At 36.6% G+C, this 15,523-nt stretch overlaps 1 protein-coding gene across 3 annotated transcripts in view; it reads left to right on the top strand.

Moving 5' to 3' along the window:
• Positions 1-14,878, top strand: part of LOC124635326 (knirps-related protein-like) — a 67,570-nt gene extending 52,692 nt beyond the window's left edge. For all 3 annotated transcript variants that reach the window (XM_047171204.1, XM_047171203.1, XM_047171205.1), the window contains one exon: positions 12,940-14,878. In XM_047171204.1, coding sequence (XP_047027160.1) covers positions 12,940-13,983 — 1,044 coding nt within the window. In that variant the 3' untranslated portion in view covers positions 13,984-14,878. The remainder of the gene's footprint in view (positions 1-12,939) is intronic.
• Positions 14,879-15,523: the final 645 nt, after the last annotated feature.

Raw genomic sequence — 15,523 nt, 5'->3', positions numbered from 1 at the left:
ACAAGCACTTATTTTCTAAAGCGAAGGCATACGATTCGTTCTAATTATTAGGAAATGAAAACACTAAATCGGAAATGTAAATTTCGACAAACGTATCAAGGACTATTGGTGTACACGGGCGGTTTTTAATCGCTACTCTGAGTTAGCATAAAACATAGTATCATTTTTATTAGTAAATCTAGCTTCGAACAGCGGTTTTACACGCGTCCCATGAGATTACTTCACGTACCCAATAAAAACTTTTTACAAAAATATTACCGACTTCCAAAAACACTAAAAACAAATACTAATCTTAGGTGCATAGGCCTAGAAGTCGGTGTCTAGTGGATGATGATAAGTTTATTTCGCCACCGACTTCTCTAAATTAAATCTTCGTATAAATTCGTGGTACCATCTGTACCCACCATCATTATACACTACACTTGTAAAACTACACTGTCTCCAGAATACAAAATCGGGACCTTGAAACTTCAACCCGACCTCACAAAGGTTTGAAACCTGACCAGCAACCTATTATAGCAACCTGAGGTCCACAACCTCCAATTTTATTAAACATGAACACAATTAAAACTTCTCGTCCACTATAAATGGCGATTTATAAACTTCGCGTGACTTCATTAAAATGACGATAAATCGATTGACACCTTATTCGAATATAATTAGTACAACCAACTTAATCGATATGGAACATCTGATTAATGTTTTATTCTAAATTCGTTGCCATCTTGAAACATTGTGTGTTTTGGATATTAATTGGTTTTGAATAATTTTTGGACGTAGCAAATGTACCTTAATATTAACTGAAGGTTACCCACTATTATGTGTTTTAGAAAAATTAGGAAATAACACAAAAACGCGTTTAAACCGCTCCATCGTCCACAAAAATCGCGACTGTAAAAAACACATTCCGTGATCGATTATTAATATCGATAATTGCTTTAATTCCGATTCAAACTCGATGCTTCCTCGGGTCGAACAACGTTCTTGCACCCAGATTAAAGAATTTTGCGTTCTATGCTGCCAAAAATAAGAGCGTGGTGAAGTGCCCAAAACCAAATCAATGTGTAGATATCGACAATGTCCGGGAGATGCACATCGATAATTCGATCAGCACGCATAATCATCCGTTATAGTTTTTTTGTTGATGCGTACTAAATGAGGTTGGTTTTCAGCTGATTTCGCGTGTCTCACACTACTTTGTACTGTAAAACGTACACGAGCGAAAATTTCGCATAATATACCGGTTGAAAATACAAATATTAATGATGGAAATATTATTTTTTGCGATTGTCTTCGTTATTAGGTACATAATATCATAGTTTATTATATCCAAACCTGGGTACAACTCTGCTTCGCATTAAAAATAAATCATAATATGAAACAAATATGTACATATAAAGTGCAAAACTCTCACACAGCAACCTAAACAGTTAACAAAAGGCGTTAAACAGCGATTTGTTAAACCGATTTCGATTACCAACAAATCGTCTACATTTATTGTAACAAGGGCGTACTAAGCCCACTAGGCCATACAAACGACAATTTCCTCCTTGCGCAAGCACAATTTGTATGAATGCAAGTGGAACCGAACGACAATGGCTTGTGCAAGGGTGGAAACTGTCTCAGGATGTCTTCAGGTCAGCGTCACAGCGTGGCCGTGAAGGTTATGTAAGCTGGTTAGTTTTTGGGCTAACGAAAATTTGACAATTAATATTTAATAGGTATTTCAGGGAAAAACTGTGAGGCTGACCTAAATTGAGTGTTTTCAACATACTTCATCAGCTGTATTAGTTCCATGAGTATATTAACACTACTACATTTATTTTCGTCCATAAAACCCCTTTACTTGTTTCACAAAGAACTAAAAAATTAAATCTATTTAAAAAATACCCCAGCCATTTACCTAAAAAGCCTTAAAAACTATTTAATTAAAACATAAAAAAGCCTATTTTATCCCTTAAGCTCAGTAGTTAGTGGTGATCGCTAGCGGGCGGTCGTCAATTTGTCTCGTGTCGTGTAATTAAATGTGGCATGCGCGCGCGCACCGTTTGTATGTAAATACGTCGCACGCGACTCGAACCCACGGACACTGTGGTTGATTGTTCGGCTCGTTGCTTGATAGATTTATTTCTTTTTTGCTTTGGCTACTTGCTGATACTTGGAGAGCTAGTTTTGTTAATATTTTAAAAGAAAACTGCTTTTTAATAAGAGCCTCAGGGGCTAAATTAAAATGATGTAGTAAAAAAATACCTACTAGAGAATAGTCACTAAATAAAACAGCAGGTACTGCAATGGACTATATCACAAGTTATATAACCAAACAAAATTAAGTACCGCAATAATACAAAATCTCATTTAAATACCAACAGAACTAATTTTCAGTACTATTCTATCAATTTCACGGACAAATGTCTAACCTAGATCAGACTATTGCGAAGTATTTTCAAAATGGATTCAGAATCAGTTTCGATATTTCGTCGGCATTTTCCGGCTTGTGAACTTAAGTGGAGTGTGGCAACACCATGGACCTTTTGGTTGCTCGGTTGCTTGGATGGTTATCTGCTGGTTGGTGGGTAATGGGCCGTGGTTATTTGGGTCGGTACCTGTGAATTGGTTGTTTGTGTTCAGTATTGTGAAGATGGAATTATAGTTCGGCCATTCAGAGAATGCGTTCCTGACACGTCGCGATTGAACTGACGACGTAACTTTGCAATGGCGTTGCAGTTACGATAAAAATATTTTTGCTGGTTGTTTACCGTTTTAACAATTGAGGAGCATTAAAACAACATTATTATATCAATAATCAATGAATGTTATAATTTTGTGCCAAACTGAGTGTCAAATAACTTGGTAAACAATATTTTTCTAAATCTATACTGCGCTATTACAAGGTTATGTCAGCGGTTTATATTTTGTAGTGCTGTGCTAAAAATAACAGGCAAGTATCGTAATCTGTTCTTATACAGTTATAATATAAAATAATACGTTTTGATTTTCTTTTTAAGAATTGGAAAATAATGGACTATAAGACTTAATTATAACTTTTATGAAATATAAAAATAAAACTATGACCAAACCGCATTTTTATACTTAGATTAAAAATGGTAACCCCAAATGGCGTTATGGGCCGCCATTTTGTGACGCTAAAACAGTCGTCCGTTGTCGTTTCGTGCGCATAGACCACGTTTTTCAAGTGTTTTCGATCTGTTTTTATTTGATTACCCGGCTTTTGTTAGACCGAGATATCAGGATTGATTCTGTTATTGATAATAATATAATTATACATGTAGGCGAAGATGATGATGAAGACACCACCTCCTCAAGCAAATCGGAGTCTGATTAATATTCTGTTCGCACATTCAATTCAATGTACTTGTAACAAAGAATAAATAAAACAATTTTATTATATGAATATTACCTTTTTTTGGTTTCCACTTAAATAACTAAAATATAAAACAAATGATTCCGCCAATTTAAAACGAAAATAATCTTAAAATAATGCGGCGGTTCATTTTGAAGGAACGGTAACGAACTCAGTGTTATGTTGTGCCCATCACTAGTCGTGACTAACTGATAGGTGTCAGGAACGCATTCTCTGAACGGCCGAAGTATAGTATACGTTAAGCAGTAGATATAAATTGGCACATTTAAGGCTCATCTTAAAAAACTAGCATGTAGAGATTTTGGCGACAATGATTTTGTTAGGATTCCTAACATCATCCGTTTTTGCAAGTTGACAACTTCATACCCCTTCCTAATTCTCCAATAAACTTAAAGAAACTTATCTCTATGACGCTTAATCTATCGTTCACCTCGGTCAAGACCTCTGCTCACCTCACAAAGCCAGCCGTAATGATACCGTACTCCGTCCAAGAGTTACGCAATAATTGGAGCAGCGCCACTAAGCCGGGTTCACACGTTTTTACCGAGGACAGACGATCAACATCAATCACGGCTGCCATTAACTGGCCGTCTGAACCCACCGCTACTCGTAACTATACTGTTGATATCTTTTTTAGTTCAACTTCTGTCCGGCGTCAATTGCGAACGAATTGTAGTTCTAGGTTTTCAATTTGTTAGTGGTTCAGGGAATAAGTCTATTGGTGAAGACTGCGGCAATTATAAATAGCTACGTGTTGTTTCTTCTGAATTACGGCTCAAGAAAAATGTAAAACCGCAGGATTTTAACCTACATATCCTCACCAACAAACGTGCAAAAAACCCAATAACAACTAAGGTGACATTAAAATGACAGATGACAATCATGACAGTTCACCTCCACAGATAATGCAACGTAATTGTCAAACAGAACAAGGTTGTCAGTGTCAAATGGTCATCCAATAAACGTTCCAATTCGCACGGCCGCTCGTCATCGGGGCGAAACGAATTATTTTCAGATTTGGAGCACATTTAAATTGCGGTACAGCACGCGATCGGGAAACACTGGCGGAAAAGATATTTGGCGGTTAGGACGCGTGTATAGTGAAGCATTAGTTTATGTAGAGTAGTGTGATGTAATGTTTGTTTGAGATTTCGTAAGATTTAGGTAAACGAGACTTTGGGAAGAAAATAGATAGAAATCTCAACTTAAGTGTATTTTAAAATTACAAGAATGTCTTCCAAATCATGATATGAATTAACATCATAGATCACCAGTGGTATATTGTACCGAGAAGTTAATGAAAAAAATATGTTAACGTTTCAGATCAACAAAATTTTTGACAATATTTTTGTCAAAACCCAACCAATATAGACACAACCTAAACGACTACTCAGTTACATTTCGAAACCTGTTCAGTAATAAATCATCGCTTCTAATTTGCTTTTAAAGGTTTTTCTAGAATTATCTGTGTGTGTAATTGTATTGTACGGAGACAATTGGCCTCTCGCCACGAAGTCGCCATGAAAGGCACCGCACTCGTAATTTGTCAAGAAACCTTAACGCGAAAAGAATAAACCTCAATAGCCTTGGCGGCTAATTAATCCGGCTATTTTAATTGGCTTTAAGGCTTCTATATGTTTAATTATATTTTAAACGATAATGACCTATATTGAGTTAATTAGTTTTCAATTAGATGCTCAGTAAGTGCCACTGGTTAAGCTTTAATTAGCAACGTTTAGAACGGGATCTGTTAAAAAAATATTACTTGAGAGGAAGTTTTATGTATGGTAAATCGCGAGTCATTAATGTAACTAAATGCCACTTGAGTATGTATGCTATTTCTGGATGCATTACGGTCATTATTGGCTTTATTTGCTTCATTTCGAGACCTAAGACCTCCAGCTATACCTTATTTATACAAAAAAGCGATTCAGACATTATTAAAAAAACAACGGAACAATTTAAATAATGACATTATCAATATTTGTTTTGCATACAACCTTGCAACGACAAGGTATCAATTAAAAACGAGATCAATAAAACGGTTCATTTGACGAAACGGCCGTCATAGTAGCGACACACCGCCTATTCACTTTGCAATACAATTCACGGGGTGAATCGATTCGTCTCGACTCCGCAGCGCCCGCAATCGATTCAAATTTGCACTTACTCACTTTTGCGTGTACGGTCTTGTTTTATTTGTATCGATTGGGGACGATTAGTTACGCGAATTTGAATTTTAAATCATTAATTTCTAGTCGACAATTGATTGGCGGGCCGGTTAATGATTGTCATTGTTTTAGAGAGGTCTCATGTCGAAATTGTCAACGGACGCAACGCAGTTGGCACACCGATCAACTTATTGGAGCATGGCAATAATTCTTATTCCCGTCACGAAATCTGCAGCGGCGTCCGTCGGACATGTTGTACGATTAGTATTGTTGCATAATTTATACGATTGTGCCGGGTTCAAGGATCTATTGTTAATAGCATCAGCCATTGCGTAACGCCTAACGTAAATTGATAGGTCAGTAATTAAATGTTAACAGGTGAATTTATACCGGTCAGCTAAGTTCACACATCCTATTTATTTTGCGCTGGCAACATTTATATCTTTCGGACAATGAATGCTCAATTGGAATTCTGATAAATGTATCATCATCGTCGGCATCAAATGTTCCAATTTCGAATGTGAACGTCGATTTCCCCGAAGAGCAAATCACGAGCGGTATCGATTCAAATTAAACGAATAATCGATTGTATTTGAATGTCAGAGGCAATCAAAACATCGCGGCGCGGTGCAGGTCAGTGCTTCCGAACGCAAACGCGGGATGACACGCGCTCGCGTTTTGAGCCATCATTACTTTGCCATCGAAAAAACCCTGCGGCGATCAATTTTAAGGCTTGTCAACTTGAAATAAGGCTGGTTATTGATGATCTTTGGATTGAAGAAGTGCAAAATGATATTGGTACGGGTCACCACAGTAGGAGAAAGGTCAAAATTGGATGTTGTTAATGTTATCTGTTCCGTTCTCACGCTTGTTTCGCGTGCGTGATGCTGCCAACGGTTCATTTGGAAAGTCCACACGAGGTCTTCACTCGATTTGTCACACTTATCGATAAAAATCGCATCAAAAATCTATATAACAAAAATTATTCATGTGTTAAATTATAATTTGCATTGTGATGAGACGGTAGTTTATTTCATGGTTTTCCTTGACTGTCTAACAATGGGTGGATCAGTTTTGACGACCATTTAGCTTCTAACAAGATTTATATTGAAACATAAATCACTCGTACTTTTTACACGTTTGACCAATGGCTGTCCTTATAGAGCTGTCTGAGTGTTATCGATATACAAACAATTTAACCCGGCAACACAATATACCAGTAGCGTTATGCATTATGCTACCACGTTAAACCCATAACCAGAATATGTAATAAATATCGAAATTCATCTCAGCATACTTCCTCACGACAGTTTACAGCCATAACCCCCTAGACTCGTATCATGGGCCGCCATTTAGCTACAATCGCCATACAAAGTAACCCCCATAAACTCGTGAGGTCCATCACCCATTAATACTCTATAAAGCAGTACAAAGTTATGGCGCCACATTTTGTTGCAATGATGTTTAAAGCCCTACTTTACGTATATAGGTCCATATATCTCGTGTTATGGCTATTATACTATAAATTTTCGCGGCACTCAGCCGTTTGAGAAAATTTTATATCGTTATACATGTTAACAGCTTAGTAAAACACCCACGAAGGGAAATATTGCTTGTAGCTTGGTTTTGTTTTATGGTTTTTGGACAAATTCTACCGTTAATTTTATTATGTGCGAATAACATGACATTTTGACACTAATGACAATTGATTTAGTGCTAAGATTTTTTTTCTTACCTGCTATGCTTGTTTCTGATATGTTTTATTTATATAGCAGGACTGCTCAAAGGGTTAAAGAGCATGATATAAAGAACCTAATCTGTTATTACACTATTAAATCTTATCACAACTTAATGGTCTATAAACAATAAGATAACTATAAAAAGGTTACTGCCGGTCCCATACAAACTAATATTTACTTATATAAATAAAAAATGACATACACATCAAACACCCTAATTTTCAACCGACTTCCCAAGATTTCAAGAGATTCTCAATTTAGGTGTGTTTTTTTTATTATTAAGATATAAAAAAAAACATTCGAAATATACTCTAAAAATTGCAGTAACACCTTTCTTCCTTTCCCCCCTCGATCATAGACACAAGAGCCATAAAGGTCGCTACACATTGAACAATATATCACTCGGATTTATCTGTGCAGATCCATCGTGTAGATTCAGCTATCGTGTGTTTGACAAATCGATGCAGGTTTACATAAACTCAGATCTTATTACTATCCTGTATGTTGTATTTATAACATTTTTGTTGTAAAGAAAATATAAAAAAATTTTAGTCATATGAATAAATATAAATAAAAAATAGAGTGAACCAAAAGTATAGTGATACCGATTTTTTTGTGCAGTTGACACCTGTACATTTTCAAGGCAAAATTGCAATTTTGTACTAACTAAGAGGAATGTCTACTGCACAAAAAAAAACAGATAGTATGGTCTGACCGTTTTTTTCGTGCAGTTAACAGTGGCTGTACCTACAAGCGATGTGCAATTTTATCGCTCGCTAAAAAACTGCACATAAGACGTGTTGGCACTATATCTAAAGCATGGCCTTGCTTTTAAAGACTTCAATATATCATATCGTCTGTATCTCCAATAATTATTTATTGATTTACAGAACACAATCGCATAAAATTTAGCGGATCGTCCATTGCAGTCTTAGAACAATAAAAATGTAATTTATTGACCTATTAAACAAAACAATAGGACAGCCTTGAGAACAACTAATATGTTGCTTCTAGTTAATACTGAACTTATAGTCATAAATATAAATAGTCGTATTAGTACACAATAAATTAATTAATGTTGCTTTATATTATTTTGAAATTATCTTTAGTACAAGTATATTCGATATTTCGCAATATAATAGGCTGGTGTTCCACATTGTTAATTAATATAGATTAGATTAGAGAGAAGATTCTATTTTTTTTAACTTTTATAAACAAACCTGTGAACACACAGATACTAACTCTGTGATTCACTATTAGAACTACTAACGCCATCTAGTAATATTCATTAACACTAGCGTAGACATTCTAATAAGAATATTTTACAAATTCATTTAATTAAATGAAACCAAATTTTGAATATTATCCACGTAAGTTTTCAAAAATAGAATAATTATATATTTCTACAATACGCTTTTTGAAAAAAAGCTACTTTTCACCGAACATAAAAAAAGGTATACCTATTGATATTTCTCATCGAAATAATTTTAAAATCCTTCACAAAAACAATAGTGTCGAGTGTAGCCAGAGCGTTGCCTAGCAACGGATAATTTATTGTTCTCTTACGTTCACCTCTCGCCAGCGACTCGCAGGCGCATCCTTTATGACCGCGAGCTAGTGCATAGTGTACAATTGCGGACCGACAAATAAAAATATTATATTGCTTTTTGTTGAAGAGAATATCTGTAGCAGTTCTTTTGTTAGAAGGAATTATTTTTATTCTTACACGGCTATGGTCTAGTCATTGTTTTCAAAATAATCTGCAGTAATTGCAGACTAGGAACTTCTTCGTATTTGTGCTGAAAATACAGCCTTTAGCACTCGAGCTTATTTATGCCATTATCGACATAAGCACAGATAAAATGTAACAAGAAATTCCCACTACTATATTCCCCCCAAAATCACTCTAAATTAGCCATATTCGAAATTCAAAATCCACATAAAACTCATCGGTACCCATCCTAAGCTCCCACTTGCAGACCGGCGCGCGCGCAGGTCATAGGTGGCCGCGGCCAGGTCGCTCGTAACTTCGCCAGTCGCCCGGCGCCGCCCGCAACTCTTGCGCAACACACAATTTATGCACATACTGATTATTAACTACTCGTACTGCGACTGTCACATGCATTTATGTTGCATGCAGTGGCAATAGTTTTGGCATTTTTTATATAAGATTATATGTTAGTGCTAAAATAAATTAAGTGCTAGTTTACTTTATATCTGATATTGTGTATAGGTATCTCTCTCTCAGCCAAAAGACATTCACTGTTGAAAAAAGGTTCGCAAATTAAATAGCATCTACTCCATTATAATAACTCATTTAACCTAACATAAACCAGATGACATGAAATAAAGAGCAATTACAGTACCATTGAATATTTTATTGACACCATTAAAAAATCATCGCCTTAATTGCGTCCCGTGCAATTTTATTAGATATTATATCGTAATTGAATAAGTTCAGAAGGCATTAAAATTAATGAATGCTATTTTGGAGTGCCGCAAAATCATCGAAGCGCTATTAAACTTAATCATTCTTATTTACCAACGATACCATTGATTTTAATGTCACTCTTTGATTAACTGGCAGCAATGATCCTTCATTACTTTAGTGTTGCCAATAAAAAAAAATTGAAACAGTTCTAAGCTTACCTGTACACAACATATGACGCAATTAAAATAACGCATGCGATGGGCGACGCTTTTATCTTGGTAATTAATTTAAATATCATATTGAATGATTGCGCGACACTTATTTAATTAAGAACTTTATTCGTTTAAATGTTGCCAGCTTATCGAGTCGTGGGCGACTGTCCTTTCTGGATATAAATCACTGCGAATGTGCAAGGATATATTGTAATAGTATATGAACGATAATGTGCAATCATTTATAAGATAAAGCATCTGTAGAGATTTTGTATACCTGGGACTGCAGAATATTTAAAAAAATAAATGTATTTATTTGAAATTTTTGTGTTGGAAGTGTCAAAGCTCTAAATTCATAAAATAAACGCCACCTTGTACGACAATACACTACAGCACACTTATAAGTATTTATTATTATCTTTTCTTTTAAATTAGCGATGTCATCACCAAAATAACGCTTCAAAACCCAAAGCAGAATCATCCTTATCGCCATACACTTATGGGTGAATGTCCCTTGAGATGGTGGTATGTAGAATATCGCCACGCATGCGCAGTATAATTCCCGTCACGTACACAGCACGTTCAAAGATGGCATTGTTTCAGTTTAAATTCTTCATCTATGACGTGATCCTGCAATTGGTCAATTGTAGGGTCACCATCATTTCAAATTTTCCAAAAAATATTGCCCATTTTTTTTTGTAATTTTTCCAATTAGTTTCAAGGTTTTTATCCTATATTTATTTTATACCTCTATATTTTCATAGTCAAATGTTTCAAACGTAATATTTCATAACAAATTATATTACTTTTGGTAGTTCTTAGCATATTCAACTGTCAATTTTTCAGTATGAGAATGTCCTCTTTCGAAATGACAAGGCCAGCTCGCATATTACGCGAGGAATTAAACACGAAACTTAATGCTGAAAATTATTTACGAGTACTTACTGATGTATTTAGGTAAAGTAACTGATTTTGAAATTGTCTCGTATATTTTTAGATATTTGATGCAGCTACAAGTAGTCTTATAAATTTAAATTATGTAGTTTGGAAAATTTTAGAAAAATCATGCAATTTTAGAATTATGCAACATACTAAGGCATTCATGATATGAATACGCGAATAATTTTTCTACTCAAAACACTTTTTCTTCTCCACTCTTTTCCGCCATTAATTTTGGGACTGTCCCTAAAATATGACAAACATGGTGCCACTATCAGGTAGCCCGTTAATTGTCATTCAAGCGGCGATGTGGCGTTTTGCAAGTATTTTGGTAATGTTAACGCGTGTTCGTTTAGTTAACGCTCGTTTTTCATGTTACTGTGCGCGTAAATGTAGTATTTGTGTTAGACAGTGTAATGTCATGTCTGGTTGTTATACGATTAGTTCGATGGGATAAACATCGGGCTATGAGAGTGAAGGGATGGGGAGTGCACCTGTGTCTGCGCAAATGCTCGTGCACTATAATATGTCCTGGGCAGCTGGCTGGTCTCTTTAGTGAGAAATGACGCCGTGGCTGACAATGCAATTGGTCTGGATGCCAGTATAGTTGGTTATGTAGCGAAGAGAACGAGAAAGGGAATTATCTAGGTTAGCATATTCGGCTTTATAACTTACCATTTCAATTACCAACAATAAGCTAAAAGCGAAACCTAGATCAACATCCAACAAACAATGAAAACATCATCATTACAAACAAACTCAGCACTTAAAATCAAAACAGTATCAAGTACATTAAAACGAAAGCGATCAAACAAATCGAGCACTTTACCAATCTAATACCCATCAGAAACTTCCAAAACAATAGCCAACACTTACGTAAGAAAATCGCCAAAAAATCAAGGTCAAATGAAAACAAAACCATAGTTAAATGTGTGTAGCAGACCGGCACCGAACCCGCGGCCCATAGGAAGTGACGTCTTAACCCGTGAACACGACATTTGTAGGCTGAGTTTTCACTATCGGAGCTATGCGGTTCGGTGGGCGCTAAGCGGCCGTGTAACCGCGCCTTTAGGTCAAACTGGAGTACTCAATTGTTCTGATAGTGAGACTTTACGACTCATTTATTGGAAGTATTTTATTATGTAAGAGACATAGCTTAAAATGTAAAGCTTTTCAGATTCTGTTTTTGAAAATGTCCTAACTGTCTACACTGAATACAATACAATAAATATGTTAGACTGTGGGCAAGAGAAAGGCTCCTTCTATGTTCCATGTACAAAAACATTTAAAACATACATTAGTAGATTCTTCGATCCCATAAGGATATACACACAAAACTAAGTAACCATAAAACCATCATAAAGCACATAAGCGTCCCATACACTCACCCAGGAAAACACACGTAAGATCCACACATTCCACCATTAACGAGCATCATATACCTCCATATTTATTAATAACGATGTCGTTTTAATTAGCAAACTAACCTAGGACCAACCTACGACCTCCCATTTTGAATTTTATCCGCAACATGCAACATAATTCTTGGACATCATATCAATTTTGCATATTCAATTGAGTACTACGCATATGCAAGCAACCGGTAGCTCCCGGTTTGCCGATTAAATTTAATTAAATAAAGCAATTGCTTCTCAGTTGACAGTTATTTACGCACGGTTAATTAACGATATGACAAACAATTGGTTATTAATTGTTGTTAATTATTATGTTGGGTGTGAAGTGTGATGTTGCTTCGTAAAGAGTTGCTCATTACTGTAATCGGTTAGGATTTAAAGGAGGATCTATTATTATTGTTGAACCTCGCCTTCCAATCAGTTTTAGGAATATTGCCACGTTAATATACTAGATGGGCTTTTAGTTAATTATGTACTATCACCTAATAATAATAAAATACATTTATTTCGGACAACAATGATCCATAGTGTTAGTATTACATGTAGCTTATATTCTAATGTTAGTAATAACAAGAAAAATACCTAATACCCTTTCATAAAGTGCTACTTTGATAAAAATAAACTAACGAGTGGTTTCTCTTTCCTTCCAGTCATTCTTCGGGCGATCGTACAACAACCTGAACTCGATAACGGAGTGCAAGAACAACGGCGAGTGCGTGATCAACAAGAAGAACCGCACGGCGTGCAAGGCGTGCCGCCTGCGCAAGTGCCTCATGGTGGGCATGTCCAAGTCCGGCTCGCGCTACGGCCGCCGCTCCAACTGGTTCAAGATCCACTGCCTCCTGCAGGAGCAGCAGCAGGCGGCGCAGTCGCAGTCCCCGCCCCGCGTGCCCCCCTCCCCGCACCCGCTCGCGCCGCCCTTCCCACCTCACCTCTTCCCCGGCCTAGCACGACCAAGAACAAAAGAAGAACTCGCGCTTCTCGGCTTAGATGACTACAAGCCACCTTGCTCCGCGTCCCCCGACTCACACAAAAGTGGGTCTTCACCAAAATTAGACGAAAAATCTCGACTCACACAGTCGCGACCGCCAGATAGACCGCTGACGCCGCCAAGAGATAACTTCGTTCCCCTCCACCTCGCCAACATAGCCTCCTTGCCCCACTTCCCCCACTCGCCCTTCTTACCACCGCCGCCGTTCAGCCCATTCGCGCACAACCACCCGCTGCTGTTCCCTCCGGGCTTCCACCCGATATACTCAAGACATCTGCTAGACCACGCAGCGTTACGGCAAGCTGCTGAGAACAATAATGACGTCAGAATCGATGACCACAATGAACGGACCGAGTCCTCGAAACGATTCTTCCTTGATGAGATCTTAAAACAACAGCGGTCTACCCAGCCGACTCCTCAAGAGGACGTCATTTCTGAAGCGGAGTTTGTTCCCACGCCGCCGGCTGAGAGGAGAACCTCTGAATCTCCGTTGCAGGAGAATCCTATGGACTTGTCAGTGAAATCGGACGGTAGGTCGAGTTCGGCTCGACGGAGATCAGACGACAGTGAAGTTATAGTGCCAGACAACGAGGACGGCGAGTCGGGCAGCGGCGCGGGCTCCGCCAGCGAGGAGGAGGACGTCTCCTACTCGCAGATCAAGAGGATCAAGCTACACCCGCTCGACCTCACCACCAAAGTGTGACGTCACCCGCGCCCGTGACGTCATCTAGCGCCCTACTATAGACTGTATTAAACGTCAGTGAAAGAATTCAAGGCCAGTAGAGGAATGTGATTTTTTTTGTTTAAGCTCAAACACTCGAGTTGTTTGATTTGTTATCGCTTGAAAGAGTCTATCCAAATACGTATCATAAGTAAAGTTAGTTAATACAATGTTATTGGTACTTAACGAGCCCGGTTTAAGGTTATGTACAAAATGAATGTAAATAAATAAATTATTCTTTGTAAAGTGTAAGTTAGGTTACTATAGATAATGATTTATGTTTTTGGAAAATGGAAACAGCCGGTTGTTGCAACATTCCATTTTGAAAAATAATCTTATATATATTTTTGTATAAAAGTTTGAATATAATTTATTTCTAGTAGAATTTCGAAGTGTTGTTTGTGGTTGTAAAGTGTTAACTTCGGGTGCATTGTGAAGCCTTTTATATTTCTAAGTCTTCGTATTTCTATCTGTAGCTAAGTTCTATTATTTAATCACGACTGTCGGCTGTACTTTTATATTGATTTTGTAAAACTCTTATTATCTCTTTTCGATTTTTGGAGTGTTATTTTGTTTGAAATTCTGTTTCTTTTTTCATTTCTATGTTAAAAAGAGATGGTAAGAGCTAAAGAATATACTCGATTGTTACACAAACATTCCTATTTTTGCTCAATATTGTTGATGTAAACTCTCATACATTCCATTTACTCAGCGTAGTGAAATTATCGTCACATTCATACTCAAATGTAATACTTTGACAAACGTGTTTTTTTGTAAATATAAATATAGGTAGAGTGTTTTTTTTTATTTCGTAAACAAATGTTTGTAATAAATACATTCCACGGAGACGTACAAAATAAACTATTCATGCACTCGACTTTGGTTTTCCTTTATACATATTTCCTTTAAACTTTCATAACACACAGTACAACAATAACATAGGACTCAAAATAAGGAGTAATAATAACTCCCGCAGCCAACAATAAAACCATGGTCTAGCTAGGTGTTTATAAAACACTGGAGTACTTTTAAGAGCAGGCTAGTGAGACAATTCTTTCAAACTTACAAATAAATATGGAAGAACTTTTCGAATACTGTTACCTTATTATAACCCATAACTTATTTAATAACTTGTTTTGTTTTTTTCCCTGAAGACGATAAAATGGCGCATCAAACTGACCAATGGCATGTCATTTACTTGTACAATTCAAAAGCAGTTTCTGTTCTTTTATTTGACTTTGATCCTTAATAATAAAAACGACAGAATTCGAGGTGTGGACTACAAACAATCAATTCAGTAATAAATCTAGAGATTTTGAAGAACAGGAATAGACAAAATGTCAGCTATTTTTATATACGTAACACAAAAATAATGTCTACTGTCAATATGAACATGGAACTTCTTAGTAGTTTTAATTCAAAACATATTGTTTACTGTAAAAAAGCTCGCCACACCCAAGATAAGATGCCAGTATCAGACAAAAGTTTGAATGCCGGCTTACAATAGTTTCCCTCAACCTTT

Source organism: Helicoverpa zea, chromosome 12 (genome assembly GCF_022581195.2).
Source record: "Helicoverpa zea isolate HzStark_Cry1AcR chromosome 12, ilHelZeax1.1, whole genome shotgun sequence".
NCBI lineage: Eukaryota > Metazoa > Arthropoda > Insecta > Lepidoptera > Noctuidae > Helicoverpa > Helicoverpa zea.
This window is presented reverse-complemented; position numbering and strand designations above follow the sequence as displayed.